The sequence below is a fragment of the Cololabis saira genome, chromosome 17 (assembly GCF_033807715.1).
Source record: "Cololabis saira isolate AMF1-May2022 chromosome 17, fColSai1.1, whole genome shotgun sequence".
NCBI classification, from domain to species: Eukaryota; Metazoa; Chordata; class Actinopteri; order Beloniformes; family Belonidae; genus Cololabis; species Cololabis saira.
In genome coordinates, this window is record NC_084603.1 from 18,796,528 (window position 1) to 18,816,834 (window position 20,307).

The window sequence follows — 20,307 nt, forward strand, 5'->3', positions numbered from 1 at the left end:
GTCACCCGAGCACCTCGACTCGTCCCTCCTGCGTCGTCATGTTTTATTCAGCCCCGGGGGGGGGACGATTGGAAAATCCTCCGTTACGTGACGGTTTCGGCTGGAACCAGTAATCCAAGTTTGACGCCCCGGCAACGGCGCACGCCGAGACCTCCACACGGTGACAGAAAGGCCCAGATTTCACATTCATTATTAAATGATTCAGCCGCGGGGACAGGAGGGTTCTGAAGTGAACAGAGTGTTCTGGAGGATTTGCTGAGTCAACGACTGCATCTGGTTTCAGCTGTGAAAGAGTTTAGAAACAAGACCACTACAAAGAAACAGCATCCTCTAAAGCAGCTTGAATTATTTAAGAATACTTTTTATGATTAAAATATTAGTCTTAATGTGCGGCGGTGCAGAATTAATGTTCCCATTTAACCTTTTATCTCTGTTCTTCATAATAGAAAAACACTCAGAAATGTGTGGCTGGTGTAAAATGGGTGACATGTTTAATTTGGGACAGCCGGCTTTTCTTTCCCTTGACACGCTTCCTTGAATGATAATAGATAAGCTCACGTTATTTCCATATTTGCATGTCAGAAGGGCCTTCGGTGAACGTCCGAGGCCTTCGCTAGATTACAGGAATGTCTCTGGTTATTAAAATACAGTAGTTAATTAGGGCCCGAGTACTTACAGTGCAAAGGCCCTATTGTATCTGTAGAAATCTTTTTCCTTTTTTTTTTTTTTTAACCTTGTCTGCGCACACAGTAATGGTTGATACCATTAAATGTTGAATGTGCAGTGTCTACAGTGTTGTTAAAACCGTGAGGCGGGCCACGCGGGACAATGCTCCCCACGCCCCTTCGCCTATGTGCGTATGAATCGTGTAGGGGGGAAAGGAGGGGGAGCGGAGGCCGAAGCCAGGAGGCAGGACCAGCAGAGCCGGCCCTGGAAGGACGCCCACGCTCCCCCACCGGCCATCCAGTTGACGGGGGCCGGCCCCTTGAGCTGGGCCAGGGCCCCACCCACAAATTTTTTTTGTATTTTTCCGACGAAATTAGGTCCTTGTTCCCCCCTAAACGTGCCCCAAAAGTCACCAAATTTTGCACAAAGCCAGGCCTGGCGAAAAATTTGATATTTAATGGTTTGCATTAATGGGCGTTGCCTAACGGCTCAACAGCGCCCCCTAGAAAACTTTGTGCCTCAAGCCCCACAATACGGTTTGACGTACATGCACGAAAATCGCTACACACCTGTATCAAATCGCAACTTAAAGAAAAGTCCCTTGGTGCCATGGCCGAAACCCAACAGGAAGTCGGCCATTTTCAATTAATCGTGTAATTCTGGCGCAATTTACGCCATTTCTTCAGCCGTTTCTTCACCCGAACCGTAACGTTCACCCAAGTGTGTTATACATCAAAATGATGACGTTGATCCTGCAACGATGCGCATTACTTTTCTCAGTCAAAAGCGTTACCGTGGCGACGATGGACGCCAAAAAGCGTGCCCTCCCTTCATCTGATTGGTCCATATTTGATAGTTCCTACTTTCTGCCATAACTTTTGAATGGTTTGACAAAGACTCGTGGGTAGTGTCATCGGACTCAGTTTTGAGTCCCTGAACATAATTGGTGCAAATTAGCCCCGCCCGTTCTTCTGATTGGTCGATATCTGATAGTTCCTACTTTCTGCCATAACTTTTGAATAGTTTGATACAGAGAGTTGTGGCTGGTTTCATCCACTAAATGTCCAGTTCTGAAGAATCTACATCAAGTCATACAAGCTTCCACTGCAGCCTGAACGTTACAAGGGTGGAGGACCGTTCATTGCTGCTTGCAGCTTTAATTGTGTTTGGATGGCTTTAATTTTCTTGGTGACAGAAACTTTCTCAGCGTGGTAGAGCAGGAGGAGGTTGGGGGTTTGTCCTGTTCCCATTGGACTCGTTGTTCGAAACATGAAATGAAACAACCGAAGCAGCTGCCTCTCAAACGCCGTTAGAGAAGAAGCATTTCCCTCTTGATGTTTTGGTCCCTTTTTTTTTGCTCTTTCCATTTCAGAAAAGACCAGAAGTGACACTGTTTTTATTTAATTAAATAAACAATAGAGCTCCCTAGTTTTACTTCTTTGGTGAAACGTTGCAGCTCCACGTTCTTGAAATATTTCTCGTGCAGGAGACGACGGGCGTTCGCTATGTGCTCGTAATTATGGGAAACTAATGTACGGCCGCAGTCGGAGCTGCATTGTGGTCGAGGAAGTTGAATATTGAATTATGATGTTGGCTTGACTGGAAGAGGAGGAGTGTGAGGAGAAGGAGGAGGAAGAGGAGTGTGATTTACAATAAAGACTTGAGTTAATCGGAAGAAGTGAGAGAGAGAGAGATTTAAAACGATTGTTTGTTTCCTGTTTTTAGCGTCTCTACTTTCTGTGTACATATAAGTTGGTTATCTTTGGTTTATAACACTAATACAAACACCAGGAAACTGGACCATATTACACCAGTCATGAAATCGCAACACTGGCTTCCAGTGGGTCAAAAAATAGTTTAAAATCTTCCTGCTGGTCTACAAAGACCTGAATGGTCTTGGACCAAAATAGCAGGCATTGTGACTTAGAATTGTCAAATTGGTTTGATTCACCGCACGAATCGGAACAGATTACTTTTGTAATACTGTATTTGACCCGGTCTTTGTACGTTTTGACCGTATAGAAACGTAATTCTTGCCATTGTAAGAATGAGATGAACCTGCTGGAACCTACTGCCCTTACTGTTTAACAGCTTGTGCTTTTTATTATTTTACCTCTTTTCTTATCATTTTATTTCATTTTATTTGTTATTTACTGTTTAATTGTGTCTTGCCGCTTTTAATGTTGATGTAAATCACTTTGAATTACCTTGTGTTAAATTGTGCTATACAAATAAACTTGCCTTGCCTAATATTCGTCATACATTTAACCCAGTCATACTCATTCTTCTACACTACAAGGGACTTCATATCCATATCCATCAGTCCTCAGAAATAGTTGGCGTCCAGTTTATCTCGTTGCACTGCATTGTCAGACGTGTAAACATTCACTAGAGGGACTTTCATTGTTTTGGTCATGCGTTGTGGACAGACTTCCCTGTGTCGTCACCTGTAACTGGAAAAACCTTCATTCACCCGTACGTGTGTGTGTGTGTGTTATCTCCAGTACTGGAGTTGTAAAAAACAATCAGGGGGGATGGTGGATTTTATCATATGGGGATAGATAATTTGTGCTGATTACAAATAATATAATATATTACAATATAGCAGCAGTTAAATGCAGCCTTCTGTAAGCTTTAAATATCCACTGGGCTTACATCAAATACATCAAAACACAACAATAAAAAACACTTTTCTGAACTTATCAATATGACTCTGTCCTTCACAGGATAAGTAAAATGGATCACTGCAAAAACTCAAAATCTTAACAAGAATATTTGTCTTATTTCTAGTTAAAATGTCTCATTTTAGTAAAAAAAATCTCATTACACTTAAAACAAGACTCATTACTGGAAAAAACAACAATTTTCACCTGTTTCAAGTAGATTTTCACTTAAAATAAGTAGAAAAATCTGCCAGTGGAACAAGATTTTTTTACTTTTTTACTTTACTTACTTTTTTTACTTGAAACAGGTGAAAATAATAATGATTTTGACCATTTTTATTTCAGGGGGGGATGATTTTGACCGTTTTTATTTCAGGTGGGGATGATTTTGACTGTTTTTATTTCAGGTGGGGATGCCATACCCCCTCAACTCCAGTACTGGTTATCTCTGACATCTCACCTGTGTTTGTGTGTTTATTCCAGGAGCTGCTGGGTTTGCTTCGCCACAGACGAGGACGACCGCGCGGCGGAGTGGGTGCGTCCGTGCCGGTGCCGCGGCTCCACCAAGTGGGTGCACCAGGCCTGCCTGCAGCGCTGGGTGGACGAGAAGCAGCGCGGCAACAGCACGGCACGCGTGGCCTGCCCCCAGTGCAACGCTGAATACCTCATCGTCTTCCCCAAACTAGGTGGCTGCACTCTCACAAACACAGGAAACTGAACAGATGATGCTGGAAACGCTTTGTTTTGGGGGCTGAGATGCTCGAAGAGCCTTAAGTTTCTATGAAAACTTTATGGGAACAAGTGACTACGTTGACATGCAGTCAAAATTCGGGTTAAGGTCAATATTCCGGTTACTGAAACATTGGGAATAATCTGTTTACATGTGTGAGCAAACAGGGATATCCCTGTATATCACATCCCTGTATGTGAAGAAAAAATTCAATCAATTGTATAGATGAGTTAAAATACAGGTTTTTTTTTTTTGAAAGAAAATTTCAATTATATTACTCACCAAATCAACATTACTCCCGACAAAAAAGCTGAGACGTAATTGTGAAAAACCCACCATCCTTTAATTTTGATTCAAGATGCATTTCCCTATTGTTTTTGTACACTTGGACAAACATAATAAGTAAAAAAAACAAACTGTTAGATAATTTACGTAGACCTGGAGCCATTTGTGATGAGGATGCCTTCCCTGATGGTTAATGTGCGTTAGTACCACACCAGCAGGAAAATGAGGATTGCATCAAGAAATCTAGTTTAGTTTAGTTTATTTCGTTTATTTCAAACATGTATAAAAAAACAAGAAAAAAGACAAGAAAACTAATCCAGATGGGCATTCCACCACATAAAAGAAAAAAAACAACATCAAAACACATATTTCAAGTTATATGTTCGAAAAGGAGTGGGAGGAAGTTTAAACTTATTTAATCCCACCCCCTTTCCACAACTAAACATAAATGATATGTCTGTATTTATTTTTTATACAATACACTCATTTGTATAAATATATATCATTTTTACAAAGATAAACTGTTTAATAATAGATGTAAGCTCTATCATAAATATAATAGAACTATGATATAAATATAATACGTATATCTAAGTATATAAACATACAAAGACAACATGACAAAACACCAGAACACACAGCTTGAAACACAGTCTTCACTTTTATACCTCAAATAAAAATGTCTTTATTTTTCTTCTTAAATATTTTTATGTTTGTACATTCTTTTAACTCCAAATTCAAACCATTCCACAGTTTAATTCCACAAACTGATACACAAAAACCTCTTTTTGTTGTACGCACGAATAAAGATTTGAAGTTTAGGTTTCCCCTTAAATTATAAATCTAAAGGCAGGGACACAAGTTGTTACACACATGCAGTTTACATGAATTATAATCAACTCATGTTATATTGACTTTACCTGTAGCTCACAAAGAAATGGCAAATAAAGGAGAATCACATAATACTGGCCCATAGATAAGTGACACCCAAGAAAGCTACAATCGCTTCTGCGTGTCCTACTTTATAAAGCGTCTCATCTAAGTTAGAATAAGATGGTCAACATTGTCCAACTACGAGGGAAGACGTTCATGCAGCTGCTGAAAGTTTCCAACTGGTATCTGAGGTTTGTTTGCTCTACAACTGAAATGTCAGAGTCTCGTTATTGGGCCGGTCGTCAACATTGAAACAGGATTACAGAGAACATTTCAGAGTAAACAGACTGAAGCTGAAGTGTTTCTTTGAAGACGTGGTTCGTGTTTGCGGCTCGTCGCTGCACCCGGAGCTCCGAGAGCGGGTCGGGTTTGTTTTTGCTCGAGCGCGTGTTTATTTACTCCAGAACCAGCGCAGGTTCTGTGATGAAAAATGTTTCCCGTCAGCTTGACGAGGACCAGACGGCTCAGGCCTTAAAAGCTCCGGACTGATGGAGCAGCGGCGGTTTAGAAGTGACACCTCAACTATCCCGACACGTCGGAGCGGTTCAGAGACTCACTTGTTACCATAGACTTTTTTTATAAATCTTTTACACAATTTGATTGGATTGTACTTGTTTGGGTCCCAAATGAATTCAAAATAATTCTGAACGCCAGTTCCAATTACAGTATCAGTTCAAGTTCATTGTGTGCAAAGAAAGGATGAATAAACATGAGGTTTTCATGTTGTTTCTAGGATTTTCCTATTTGACAAAGGTTTAATAACGATACAAAAATGGTTCAATACATAAAATAAGTTGGTTTATTATCTATTTGTTGGAATAAAAGTTGACAGAAGAAATACTTCCACATGAAAGTCACACTGCAAAAACTCAAAATCTTACCAGGAATATTTGTCTTATTTCTAGTTAAAATGTCTCATTTTTAGTCAAAAAATCTCATTACAATTAAAACAAGAGTCATTACCAGAAAAATAACTTGTTATTTGACAATTTTCACCTGTTTCAAGTAAATTTTCACCTGAAATAAGTAGAAAAATCTGCCAGTGGGACAAGATTTAACTTCTCATTACAAGCAAAATAATCTTGTTCCACTGGCAGATTTTTCTACTTATTTTAAGTGAAAATCGACTTGAAACGGGTTAAAATTGTTGTTTTTTCCAGTGATGAGTCTTGTTTTAAGTGTAATGAGATTTTTTTTTTACTAAAATGAGACATTTTAACTAGAAATGAGACAAATGTTCTTAAGATTTTGAGTTTTTGCAGTGCACTGAGAAGCAGTTCATCCTTTTAAAATACTACGTCATCCTCTCTTACTCTCTTCAAATAACATTCGACAAGGTTTCCTTCCTCACTACACGTGATGAATGATGGGTAAAATAAATGAAAGTAAATACTGCTCATAAACCACCGGCAAGGAGGTCGAGTGTCTTTATATCGTTATTAAATCTTTAGAACTTCCAGAAGCCGGTGAACCAAGACAAGCTCAGTGTCAGCCGGGGAAGCTGGGGCTTTTAATTCAACACAATCCTCGTTGTGACGTTGAGCTGGTTTTCTGGGGACGAGGAGATTCTGGGGACGGACCTGGACACGTTAGTGCAGATTCTGGGGACGGACTATAGGATGAAGGTTTCATGTCCCCATTTTTAGTTTCCTCATGCCGAGGTGCAAGTTTTCATCGTTTTCTTAGAGGTTATTAAGAATTAACTTTATTATTATTATTATTATTATTATTATTATTATTATTATTATTATTATTATTACCGTTATTTGTTTTCAATGTTAACTGGCGCAGACTTCCCACTACTGTTAAAACTTATATGCAGGAAAAAAATAACAGCAAGACAAAATCCAAATGTTGAATAAAAAACACGGCAGTAAAATCCGTCACACCCTCTCTGCACCGACTGTACCAGAGAACACGGTTATTACAGCGTACAGAGCAGAGAGGGACGGAGGTGTGAACTGAGATGATTCAGGTTCTGCTTGACCTGTTGCCAGGCAACATGTTAAAAGAAGCCTCTAGTGCAGCTACATCATGACAAAATCTGTCCATGCAACCTTTTCTCTCTACTCTGATATGGTTTTAATAATCGGAGGATCATCCATCCATCCATCCATCCATCCATCCATCCATCCATCCATCCATCCATCCATCCATCCATCCATCCATCCATCCATCCATCCATCCATCCATCCATCCATCCATCCATCCATCCATCCATCCATCCATCCATCCATGATCTGATTGAGAGTCACAGGAAGGAGGAGAATTATCTAATTAATTTTATTTCTGGAATCAGGAAACCTAATTGAAGAGTGAACAAACCTGTCATTTAATTTTGAACTGCATGACGGGTTTTTCATTGTTTTCCTTTTTTTTTTTATTAAACAACACCTCAGTACTTCCCAATAAGAAAGAATAAATATTTAAAAAGACAGTTGAACAAATGTTTCCTCCACTATCAAACTCTAAAGTTCCTGTTTTGACGTGTTCACATGCTGGTGTTTGTTCCTTATTATGGTTGAATGAATGAATTAATTAATTAATTAATTAATTAATGAATGAATGAATCGTTTATTTCGGTTACATTATATGCAACTTAACTTGTGTGCATGTAACTGTCAGTTTCACACAATAAACAATAACAAACAAACTCTGTGTAACAGAAAAAGGAGTCGGCTGAAACAGAAGCTTATTTTTGCTGATCCTGTACCTTCCAAAAGATAAGCCAGTTAATCAGTAATACCAAAGAAAAGAAAGAAAAGAAAATTTACTCTAAATCGCTCTGCATAATTAAATTATATTCAAATCATTTTGCATTGTAATCCTTAATTATTTTGTTTTTCAATATTTTTTTTTAAACTCAATAGAACATAATTTCAGTTCATCACAAAGTCCATTCCATAATTTGACTCCCAAAAATGAAACACATCTGTATTTAACATTAGTCCTCACATAACATGACGACGAAGGAGTTGAAGTCTTTAGTTTCTTTCACATTTAGATGCTTTTCTTTTCAGAATCAGAATCAGAATCATCTTTATTGGCCAGGTTCGAACATTGTCCAACAAGGAATTTGACTCCGGTAGTTTCGCTCTCTATGGTCTTAAAGATAAACAATAAACAAATAAACAATAGACAAATGTGGAATTTCTATGTACAAAAATTATAAACATTTTAAGGTGCAGCAGTTTGAGGTAGTGAGAATAATTATGACCTATTTACAATTTCTACAGACAAGAATTATGCAAAAGTACAAGATAAAAAATTAAATTATTTTTTTTTTTTACAAAAGAAATAAAAAAGTGAGAGGTGCAGCAGAGTGAGGCAACATGAATATTAAAGAGGGGTGCTGGATGATTTATTTATATTTTGATGATTTATTTTTATATTGCACGTGATGGGTTACTCTGAGACTGTACTTTGCGTTACTTTAATCCTTGTTAAACCCACCTGTCCTTCATCGAGATAAAGGCATAACATTTTCCCTTCATTCTCTGATTAAATATAAACCTTTTTTAAACTCTTAACAGACTTTGATTGAGACGCAGGGTGAAACCAGTCCAGTTTGGACCGTGCTGCTCAGTGAGATCACTACTTTACATGAGCCGTGTGACGTCCTGTGTTAAACACGCAGAAACTTAAACATTACCGTTCCAGCCGCGCACAAACACGGATAATTAAAACTTCAGAGTTCAGTCAGATCTGAACTTCTGGTCGGACTGATTAATGAGGAAACTTTTGGTTGGAGTCGTGGCTCTGCGTCACATTTCTCTGCAGAAGCATTGTGGTTCTTTACAACGTCTGTCACTCGTTGCCGTGGTAACCAAGTTTTATTTGTGAGATTATTTTTATTTAATCAAGGATATGAATATAGAAGCCCGATGGTTGATATTCGTCGTCGCAGGTTGAAGTATCACGTTGTGAAGCGGAGCAGCGGTCGGTCAAACGTGACGAATGTGACGTTTGTTTCTCAGAAGTCGTTCCACCGGGGAAAGTAGTTGTTTTGTTGTGGCTGTGAAGGATGGGAGGGATGCTGGTGATCGTTGGAGCGGGAATGAAACTAGGTCACTGGAGGAGCCGAACCAGCAGCTTTCCCAAGGCTGGCGGCACCAATAACTGTAACACAAATATACAAACCATCATATTCACAGGTCTTAAAGTATCAGGTCTGTGATGAAACTCAGAGATGGTAAAGGACAATGTCAACTTTATTTATAAACCACATTTAAAAACAACCGAGGTCGACCAAAGTGCTGTACAGTAAACATTAAAATGAAACAATACCAAAAGAAAATACAGTACAAAGTGCAGAAACAATGAAATCACTAACGTACTAGGATGATCAATAAAATATTTTTTTTATTAGCGCTGAACCTTTTTTGATATACGTGGTAGGACTGTGTTGGAAAAAAATAGATTTTCCGATTTTAAATCAATTCTCATATTAATTCCTGAAAAATCGATTCGTATGTCTAAAGATCGATTTTTTTTAAAATTTTTATTTAATTTTTTTTTCATCATTACAACTTTTGGTATTTTTTTGTTTATGCCCAAAAAAGGATGTTTTGTTGGACACGATTTTTTTTTTTTTACCTTTAAATATGTTTAAAGGTATGAAAACATGAACATTTTCAGTCATAATTGCATAAATTGTATATATTTCATTAATTTATATACTGTCTTGGAGTTACATTTGCATCAAATGCTAAAAACCAAATTCTCAAAAATCCAAAACCTGAAATACACCGAAAATGGAAAAGATTAAAATGGAATGTGTTAAAAACTAAAACCGATTTCTTACGACCTCTGTTTCCTCCCTGGATCTGTTTGGTAATTCTGACCCACGATGTTTCTGTTTCAGTTCTATCAGCATTCTGGGAGCTGACTGGTCCTTACAGCATCATTAGCTGCCAATACTTGCTGTTGAATCTCAATATAATACTAGTATTAATATGTTGCAGAACTACAGTCATATCATTCATGCATCAGCTCAAAAAACAGCTTTAATAACACTAACCCAAATTGATATTGGAATCAAATCCAATCTTGATCATCGATTCTGAATCTGAATCGAATCGATCCCCAGCCCTGATGTGTGGTTTCTTTTAGAGAATTTCTATTTTATTTATCCTTTATTTATCCAGGAAAGTCCCATTGAGATACAATATCTCTTCTGCCAGGGAGTCCTGGTCAAGATGGCAGCAGAGAAATAAATTCAGTTTCATATAAAAGAAAATACATACAAGGACAAGTAACTTTACAAAAAATAAAAACATATCAAAACAAGAAACAAACAAACATAAAACATACAAAGATCAGAAAGCTAAAAATAATTCATGACAAATAATGATACTTGATTAAAAACAATGACATTGTTCTGTGAAAACTGATTTTAACATATGTTTGAACATGTTAAGAGAGGGTAAATATTTCAAGTTGAGTATGTGTTGTAGCTCATTCCAAGCATGCGGTGCTATAAAATGATCTTCACTCACCTGTTCTGATGGGTCAGTCTTTTAGACATCTATGAATCCAGATTGTGTAACTCTTGTCGTCGGAGCGTTTGTGAAGTTGCAGGATGTTGGTTGAACTTCAGCGTGAGCAGGAGTGCAGAGTCGTCATTTTTTCTGCATTTTTACTTCAGTCTTTCTTTTACATTCCTTGAATTCCTGCCAAGTCCTTCATTTTAGTCTTCTTTTATATTTATGGTTTGAATCTGTGTTTGGTGTCCCGTCTTTAGTTCAAAACAAACTTGTTTTGTTTGCGACACCTTTCTCTTTTGATTGGAACTGGAGTTTCTGGCTTTCAGCAGCTTTGGTTAAACATCACCTCCCTTTATTTGACTCCAGGTTTGTCATCTTAGGTCTTTAACAGGGAGAACATTCGTTTTCAACAGCCAGTTAAATATGATGTGACACAGCTGCATCGTTTGAGCCTGATTTCTCGGATAAAACAGCTGTATTTCATTATTTCCTTCATTTGAGCGTTTAATGCCTTTATGACCAAATGTGTTTGGCTTTAACTCCGGTGAGGGATCGACGCTGCAGATGCTGCAAACTCTGAGATTGAGATTGAGAGATCCTTCAGAAATGTTTGGCTGAGTTTTGGTGTCGCAGTCACGAGGCCGGAGTCGCTGCTTCAGCGAGACGGCGACTTTCACTCTCGGAGACGGAGCCAAACGTTGCTCTCGGGCCGAGCCAGAGATTCCTGCTGGGCCGGTGCCGTCACCGTTGTGTTGGTGCAGAGACACGGCTCGGGGTTCCACCACATCAGGAGTCACCTTCAGATAATAATACAAATAATATATTACAAATAATAGCAGTGACCAAAACACCTGCAGAAATACTGCAGGAATGACATAGCAGCAGTTAAATGCAGCCTTCTGTAAGCTTTAAATATCCACTGGGCTTACATCAAATACATCAAAACACAACAATAAAAAACACTTTTCTGAACTTATCAATATGACTCTGTCCTTCACAGGATAAGTAAAATGGATCACTGCAAAAACTCACAATCTTAACAAGAATATTTGTCTTATTTCTAGTTAAAATGTTTCATTTTAGTAAAAAAAATCTCATTACACTTAAATAAAAGACTCATCACTGGAAAAAACAACAATTTTCACCTGTTTCAAGTAGATTTTCACTTAAAATAAGTAGAAAAATCTGCCAGTGGAACAAGATTTTTTTACTTTTTTACTTTTTTACTTTACTTACTTTTTTTACTTGAAACAGGTGAAAATTGTCAAATAACAAGTTATTTTTCTGGTAATGAGTCTTGTTTTAAGTGTAATGAGATTTTTTGACTAAAAATGAGACATTTTAACTAGAAATAAGACAAATATTCCTGGTAAGATTTTGAGTTTTTGCAGTGTGACTTTCATGTGGAAGTATTTCTTCTGTCAACTTTTATTCTTACAAATAAAAATGTAACCAACATATTTTATGTATTGAACAATTTCTGTAGTGTTATTAAACCTTTTTCAAATAGGAAAATCCTAGAAACTACATGAAAACTTCATGTTTATTCATCCTTTCTTTGCACACAATGAACTTGAACTGATACTGTAATTGGAACTGGCGTTCAGAATTATTTTGAATTCATTTGGGACCCAAACAAGTACAATCCAAGATTTTTTTGCTTGTAATAAGAAGATAAATCTTGTCCCACTGGCAGATTTTTCTACTTATTTCAAGTGAAAATTTACTTGAAACAGGTGAAAATTGTCAAATAAGTTTTTTTCTGGTGTTATTTTTCTGGTGATGACTCTAAATGTTGAAATAGCAGTAAAAACACATTCATTGATGAAATGACATAAGGGATGGAAAGGAGGGATGGCAGTTTTACAGGGGGATGATTTTGACCGTTTTTATTTCAGGGGGGGATCCCCCCTCATCCCCCTCCACTCCAGTACGGGTCACCTTCATTTATTACCCGGGTTCAGAGCGAGGTCTCCCCCTCTGACACTTAAAGAGCAGTTCTGGCGGCTGCTCGTGCCAATCCGGCCGGTTTGGCAGGTGAAATCAGAGGACGGCATGTCCTTGCTGCTCCGCTCACTCCCGGAGAGTAAACAAGGTAGTTAGAGCCGCGGGCCAACGTTTACTCCCTCTCTCTTCCAGAGCTGCAGTTGGACTTTAATTTCTGTCCCTCCCTCCCGTTTTTTAATCATCATAATGAGGGAATCTGCTGCCAGCAGCTGAGATGAATTGCTGGGTTGTCCGTCCTGCCAGCGGCCCCCCCGGCCGTGGTGGCGTGATGCTCCGGCACTGGCAGAGCGGAGGAGGTTCCGGTGCCGTCATCGAAGTCCCACGTAAACGCACCCGAGCATTGTGAGGTCCGGTCCACAAACACCGGAGCAGCTGAGAGAGAGAGAGAGAGAGAACTGCTGCAGCAGTGACTCCGGAAGAAATGACGCATTTCTGTTGTGACTTCAGCTTCCAGAGCAAACGCTTCGGGTTCCGTGTTTCCTGAGCCAGCAGGCCGGAGCGCTGCCTTCATTATTCCATGGGCCAGACCAGATTCTGATACCACTCAAGGTGGCAAAACCTAGTAACATTTTTTGAAAAGGTACATGTCTATATAGAGAGGGTTTGAATTGACGTCACTTTCCCGCCCCCTTACTCACACTGAGTGGCAAAAACAGCTGCAACTAGTCGGGTAAACTGTGGAAAAGATGGGATAGCAGCTGATTATCGGCTTAAATTAGCGTCAGTTGGACTTGACAGTGACCCGTACAGTTACCAAGAACCAGTGGTCCATGGACATTAATATTTGGTACAGTTACCAAGAACCAGTGGTCCATGGACATTAATATTTGGTACAGTTACCAAGAACCAGTGGTCCATGGACATTAATATTTGGTACAGTTACCAAGAACCAGTGGTCCATGGACATTAATATTTGGCCACGAATCCAGTTTCCTGATATTTATATGGACTTCATTTCTATGCCGGGGAAATACACGAAGCAAAGCTTGAAAGAAGATTTCCAGTGTAAAAGAATTTGTCTCCCAGCTATCAACGTTGAAAAGGCTTTTGAACCTAGAGATCCTTATTCTATCCAGCGACAGGTTCTGAAAATTGAGGTAAACACATTAGGCTGACTTCCTAATTCTTGTTACTTCAGATATTGTTTTATACACTGCAAAAACTCAAAATCTTAACAAGAATATGTGTCTTATTTCTAGTTAAAATGTCTCATTTTTAGTCAAAAAAATCTCATTACACTTAAAACAAGACTATTCACTGGAAAAAACTTTTTTTTGCTTGTAATAAGAAGATAAATCTTGTCCCACTGGCAGATTTTTCTACTTATTTCAAGTTAAAATGTACTTGAAACAGGTGAAAATTGTCAAATAAGTTATTTTTCTGGTGATGACTCTTGTTTTAAGTGTAATTAGATTTTTTGACTAAAAATGAGACATTTTAACTAGAAATAAGACAATATTCCTGGTAAGATTTTGAGTTTTTGCAGTGTACACTCCAAACCAAAATGAGTTCAAGGATGGGCATAACTAAAACATATGTGTTGATTATCCCACTTAACTTTCAATTTACCAAGAATATTCTCCCCTTGTGAGCTGATTATCCAGTGAATTCTAGAAACAAGGCCCTTTTACATTTGGAAAGAATCAAACATGTCATCCAAGACAGTAACTTCATTTGTAAAGTTTGGTGTGTTGGTAGAAATGTTGATGTCGTTTGCAGACTGTTCTCCTCCGACTCCTGCTCCAGTTGTTGTACGGATGTACGAGTCTGCGTGAGGAAATCAGGTTCCTGTAAATACGGCCTGATTTCCCTGGAGCCCGTCTCCCCCCCGGTATCTCTAGGACGGCACATCTGGGCCTCAATTCAATCCTTATTAACAAGCAAACAGTTATTTTTAGCTGCAGCGGAAACGGAGGAGACGGAGGAAACGTCTGCCCGTCGATACGCGTGTAAGACGAGGTGTTTGTCCCGCGACCTTCGGACCAACACGGAGGCAGAACGACGTGGAACTTATTCCTGGAGGGATTCTCGGCTTTTTAGCAATGACTGCGTTTCCATGCATCAATAACCCTTTTCTAACCCGAATATTAGCAATAACCCGGTTTTGCACGGCCATGTAAACACCAATAACCCCTTTGAATAACCGGAATTTGCTCATATTCCGGTTTTTAAAAACCCCAATATGAGCCCTGGGTTACTCCTTTTTAAAACCTGAATATTGGGTCATGTAAACGCCAAACAGAATATCCCCATCAAACGGAACATGAATTTGTTTTCTGCACATGCTCTGTTCACAAGGAATCCTGGTCTTTTGAGTCCAGGAAGTTCTTCTAAACACGGAGAAACCAAGACCAGGAGGAGACTAATCACTTCATAAATGTAATGAAGGATAAGATAAGATATCCTTTATTTTCTCCCTCAGTGGGGAAACTTATTTTGTTGCCAGCAGTACACTTAGCACACACGTAGGGGAGGGGTAAAAAGACTGAAAAGTCAGAAATAAAAAATATATAAAAAATACAAAAAGATACGTATAAAATATGAACATTTCTGCATTTGTAGACGGTAGAAAGTACCGGGATAGAAGATTTACAAGAAGGTGAGAGAAAAGTTGCGCGAAGCAGCATTTGTTTTGTGTATTTGGATACAGGAAGAAGAAGCAGAAATGATGGGAATTGCGTCATGACGTTCTCCGCGCGTCGCTGGTTTGATCCAGATATCCTAATGATTAATTACCATGTATACAGGGATAACCCTGTTTGCTCACGCATGGAAACGGAATATTCCCAATGTTTCAGTAACCGGAATATTGGCAATAACCCCAATTTTGACTGCATGTAAACGTAGTCTCTGAAACAGTGGATGAACGGAGGTTATCAGCCTCTCAGTTTAGTTTAGTTTTAGTTTAGTTTTATTTATCTCACCAGCCCTTTCCCCCTCCAGGTCCGGTGGTTTACGTGCTGGATCTGGCTGACCGGCTCATCTCCAAGGCCGGGCCCTTCGCTGCCGCCGGCATCATGGTGGGATCAATCTACTGGACGGCCGTCACCTACGGAGCCGTCACCGTCATGCAGGTACGAGGAGGCCGTGGTCCTGGTTTTATTTTATTCCTTTATAGCTCTTACGGTGTGTTTGCAGTGTATTTACATCCAAGGAATAAAAACATTGTGAACCATCATTTTGAGAGTCATCCATCATCAGAAATTATTTTTTCTTTCTGTGCGGCCCGGCACCAAATGACCCACGGCCCGGTACCAGGCCGCGACCCAGGGGTTGGAGACCACTGCTTTAGACTGTAAGAATAGTGAGTTAGTGTGATCTGGATATCCAGCCTTATGAATGTATCGTATTGCTCTGTTTTGAAGTAAGTGAGTAGTAAGTGGTGTCTCTGACTACGACTCCCCCGCAGGTCGTGGTAATAATGAGTGTAACCTGGTAAGTCATGGGTATCTAACTACGTCCCCCTCCGGTGCAGGTGGTGGGCCACAAGGAGGGCCTGGACGTGATGGAGCGGGCCGACCCGCTGTTCCTGCTCATCGGCCTGCCCACCATCCCCGTCATGCTCATCCTGGGGAAGATGGTCCGCTGGGAGGATTACGTGCTGCGTCTGTGGAGGAAATACTCCAACAAGCTGCAGATCCTCAACAGCATCTTCCCAGGTACACACGCAGGATTATATATCTATATTCATATATACTGATTCATAGTTATATGTAGATGTGTCCATATATAGATTTATAGTAATTTTTATGTACCGTATTTTCTGGACTATAAGCCGCTACTTTTTTCATAGGTTTTCAACCATGCGGCTTATACAAAGGTGCGGCTTTTCTGTGGATTTTTCTTCCACCGCTAGGGGGAGTGCTAACCGGAATTAGAATAAAAACTAAGACAAAATAAATGCAAAAAAGAATACGCTACTTAGACACTGTTAGGAAAGATCTATTTAGGTACAAACATATACATCATTTACAGTTCAAAATCGTTCTGTACATGTAGTAAATATCTAATCTAACAACATAAATATCTGCGGCTAAATATCTTTTTTTTCTAAATAGAGCGGATGCGGCTTATATACAGGTGCGGCTTGTATATCTTTTTTTATAGTTTTTTTTTAAAATAGAGCGGGTGCGGCTTATATACAGGTGCGGCTTATAGTCCAGAAAATACGGTATATAATTGGAGGTAAATATATGAACCAGTGTATAAATAGCATATCTACTCTTATATAGTTATTCAAGTATATTGTTATATCATTGCTGTCTATTGTTCTCTATTATATTGTATTATAGTAAAGTAATGATAATGTAATACCGTACATTATAATTACTTCTATTATTACATACATACATAGTAGCACAAATAAATGCTGGGCGTTTGTTTTGTTTTCTTTTGTTTGCTTTGATTTGTTTGATTTTTACTATTTATATTTACATATAATTGAGTTTTATATCACTGTATAGAACAGTTATTAAAGTAGGTATGGGCGTTTTTTAAATAAGCTTATTGAAACTCGTCTTGTTATATGTAAGAATGTTATGTAATTTTTGGAAAAGTCATGGAATTTATTTTTCTCACTTAATGATAACATTAAATAATAACAGCCTATAAGGTAGATTTAAAATCGATCAATAAATATTTCATATCGAAAAGTGCTTATTTTCAGACCCTATTACCTCAGAAACATTTATGCCTCCTGAATTTCGTCAGTTATTTGTTCTTCAATGTGAATGCGCAATATTAGATTACTATACAACATATACTACAACATAGTGCTGGTATATCAGTGTTAGTTTAAACAAATGTTTATTTTGTATAAAACCATAATTGTCATTAGATCTCCAATGTGGTGACTTTTTATGCATGCATGCATGCATACATACATTTTTTTTTTATCATGGATGTATGCATGCATACATGCATACATTTTTTTTATCATGCATGTTTTTTTTATGCATGCATGCATTCATTGTTTTTTTTTAAAAACTTTTTTGTACTTTTTTTTTCCCCCAAGTCATTGGAAAGTCATGGAAATTTGTTGGTTAAAATGTGTATGAACCCTGGCCCAAGTGCTGCATGTATGCAATGCATGCATGCATGCATTTAAAAAAAAAAAAAAAGTTTTTATCATGCATTTTTTTTATCGTGCATGCATTCATTGTTTTTTTTTACTTTTTTGTACACTTTTTTTTTAATCATGTATGTTTGAAATAATAATAAAAAAAAAAGCCAGGTTGGGCAGGACTCTGTTCTACCCCGGTAGCGTTGGTACCAGAACCATGGTAACTAACCCCCCTGTGTTCCTCTCCCCCTGCAGGGATCGGGTGTCCGGTCCCCCGGATCCCGGCCGAGGCCAGTCCCCTGGCCGACCACGTCTCCGCCACCAGGATTCTCTGCGGAGCGCTCGTCTTCCCCACCATCGCCACCATCGTGGGGAAGCTGATGTTCAGCAGCGTCAACTCCAACCTGCAGAGAACCATCCTGGTACGTAGGGAAATTATTTTAGAACACTGCAGAGGATCATTGGTAGCTACGCCTCATCCGCCCCAGACCTCTTAAATCCACACTCCATATATTCCATAAAAGGACCCCAAATATTTTGAAATAACGATAGTTTGCCCTTTATAATGTAAGTAATCTTTTCCATAGGTAAAGTTGTAGACATTTCCTGAGTCCAGTTAATGAATTTTGGTTTATCCTTCTACGTTTTTATGTTATTATAGATAAACTTCTGCAAAAAAGCAACAAAGATGAGAACCTAGAACCAGAGGATATGTTAAATGATTAAAACTCTTTCCATCTCACCCGCCGGTTGTGCCGTCAGAACTGTAACTTGTCGTTCCTGGAGTACAATGCCGTATTGTGAAAGTGGTGTTTCCTGCTCGCAGCTGAACAGGAAGCAGCCGGGGAAACCGGCTTCTTTGTCTCTGCGAGACATCGTCACACGTCTGAGTGTCCGTCTGAAATGAAAGATTTCCTCTAAAGGGGACTTATTATGAGTTGCAGTTAGGACAGTCCAGGGCTCGGCAACCTGCGGCTCTAGAGCAGCCCTAGTGGCTCCTGGAGCTTTTTCAAAAATGTTTGACCTTTTTTTTTCCTTTTTTTTCTTCTTTTTTTACTCTTTCTTTCTCTTTTTCTTCTTTTTTCTCTTTTTTTCGACTTTTTTCTCAACATTGCAACTTTTTTCTCGACCTTTCGCCATTTGCCTTCATTCTAATACAAGACTTTTCATTTTTTGCGGCTCCAGACATATTTGTTTTTTGTGTTTTTGGTCCAATATGGCTCTAAAACATTTTGGGTGGCCGACCGCTAGGATAGTCCAATAGAAAATAAAGCAAATGGATGGATGGAATTGATTTTGTCGCTGACGCTAGCTCGCGTCGCATAGAGTTATGACACAGTGTAAAGCCTGAATTACGGTTCTGCGTTACACCAACGCAGAGCCTACGCCGTAGGCTCTGCGTTGGTGAAACGCAGAACCGTAATTCAGGCTTAACTCCGCCGGCCGGAGCTTCCACCATTTTTTCGTAGCGGTGTATTGCGTCATTCAGGCAGCCAATCAGCACAGAGCCTCATTATCATAGCCCCGCCCACTCAGAATCCTGCATAGATAATGAGGTTAGAAACGGTAAAGATAAAGACATGGCCCAGAGGCTGAATTTCTAATGTATATAGAAAAAACAATCAAAAGCTGTTGGGTCTAAATCAACATTACATAAGTTCGTAACAAGGAAAAACACAAAGACTGGAATGGTTTTAACAAACTTCTGCAGAACAGGGAGCAGAGGCGTGCAGAGCACGAGGCTCTCATTGAGAACTCCTGAGCTTCCCCAAAGTTCCCTCCTGCATGATGCTTTTATTGAGAAACTTGACAGGAACGGACCATATAAGGACAGTGAATATGGACAGTAGACAATGGGTGGAAGCGATAACGTGTGATTGAATCCTGACATTACAGTAGACAGATGTCACCAGGAAAAAAAACCTGAGTAGATCAGGAAGTGGCTGCTGTGACTTCTGTTAACAAAGCATGTGACAGTTTCAGAAGGACAAAAACAAGTTTAGAGGTTAATTAACCTCACAATTCCCTCCTGTTGTCCTTTTGAAACTTCTTAGAATAATTTAATCTTAGAATAATATCATCATATTAAGGTCAAACATTTAAGAAATAGCAAGGGGAGCTTATAACACACTTAATGCAAGCTTGTTAACGAGTAATTATATGTCAAGGAAATATGTCAAGGGAGAGGCGAAAAACCCAGGCTATAAGGGGCAAAATTCCTGTCCGACCCTCCTAGTGAGCGATCACTCATGGCCAAGACACATACACGCTTAAAACATTTCACAGTAAACAATATGAAACAGTTTACACTCCAGTGTCATCATAAACATCCTTGTCACCAGTTAGAGTTCGTTGGAGTTGTCGGTAATAGACTTCAGAAGAGATCAGCCAGGACCAAAAAGTGGTGCCTGCTGAGCGTCTGTCTTCTGACACGACTTTGGCCAACTGATGCAATTCGGCTATAGCTTTGGTAAC

At 39.1% G+C, this 20,307-nt stretch overlaps 1 protein-coding gene across 1 annotated transcript in view; it reads left to right on the forward strand.

The window, feature by feature from the left end:
- marchf5 (membrane-associated ring finger (C3HC4) 5) overlaps nt 1-20,307 on the forward strand; it is a 38,292-nt gene that overhangs the window by 13,168 nt on the left and 4,817 nt on the right. The window contains exons 2-5 of the mRNA XM_061745552.1: nt 3,813-4,015; nt 15,714-15,844; nt 16,246-16,429; nt 18,088-18,254. Coding sequence (XP_061601536.1) covers nt 3,813-4,015; nt 15,714-15,844; nt 16,246-16,429; nt 18,088-18,254 — 685 coding nt within the window. The remainder of the gene's footprint in view (nt 1-3,812; nt 4,016-15,713; nt 15,845-16,245; nt 16,430-18,087; nt 18,255-20,307) is intronic.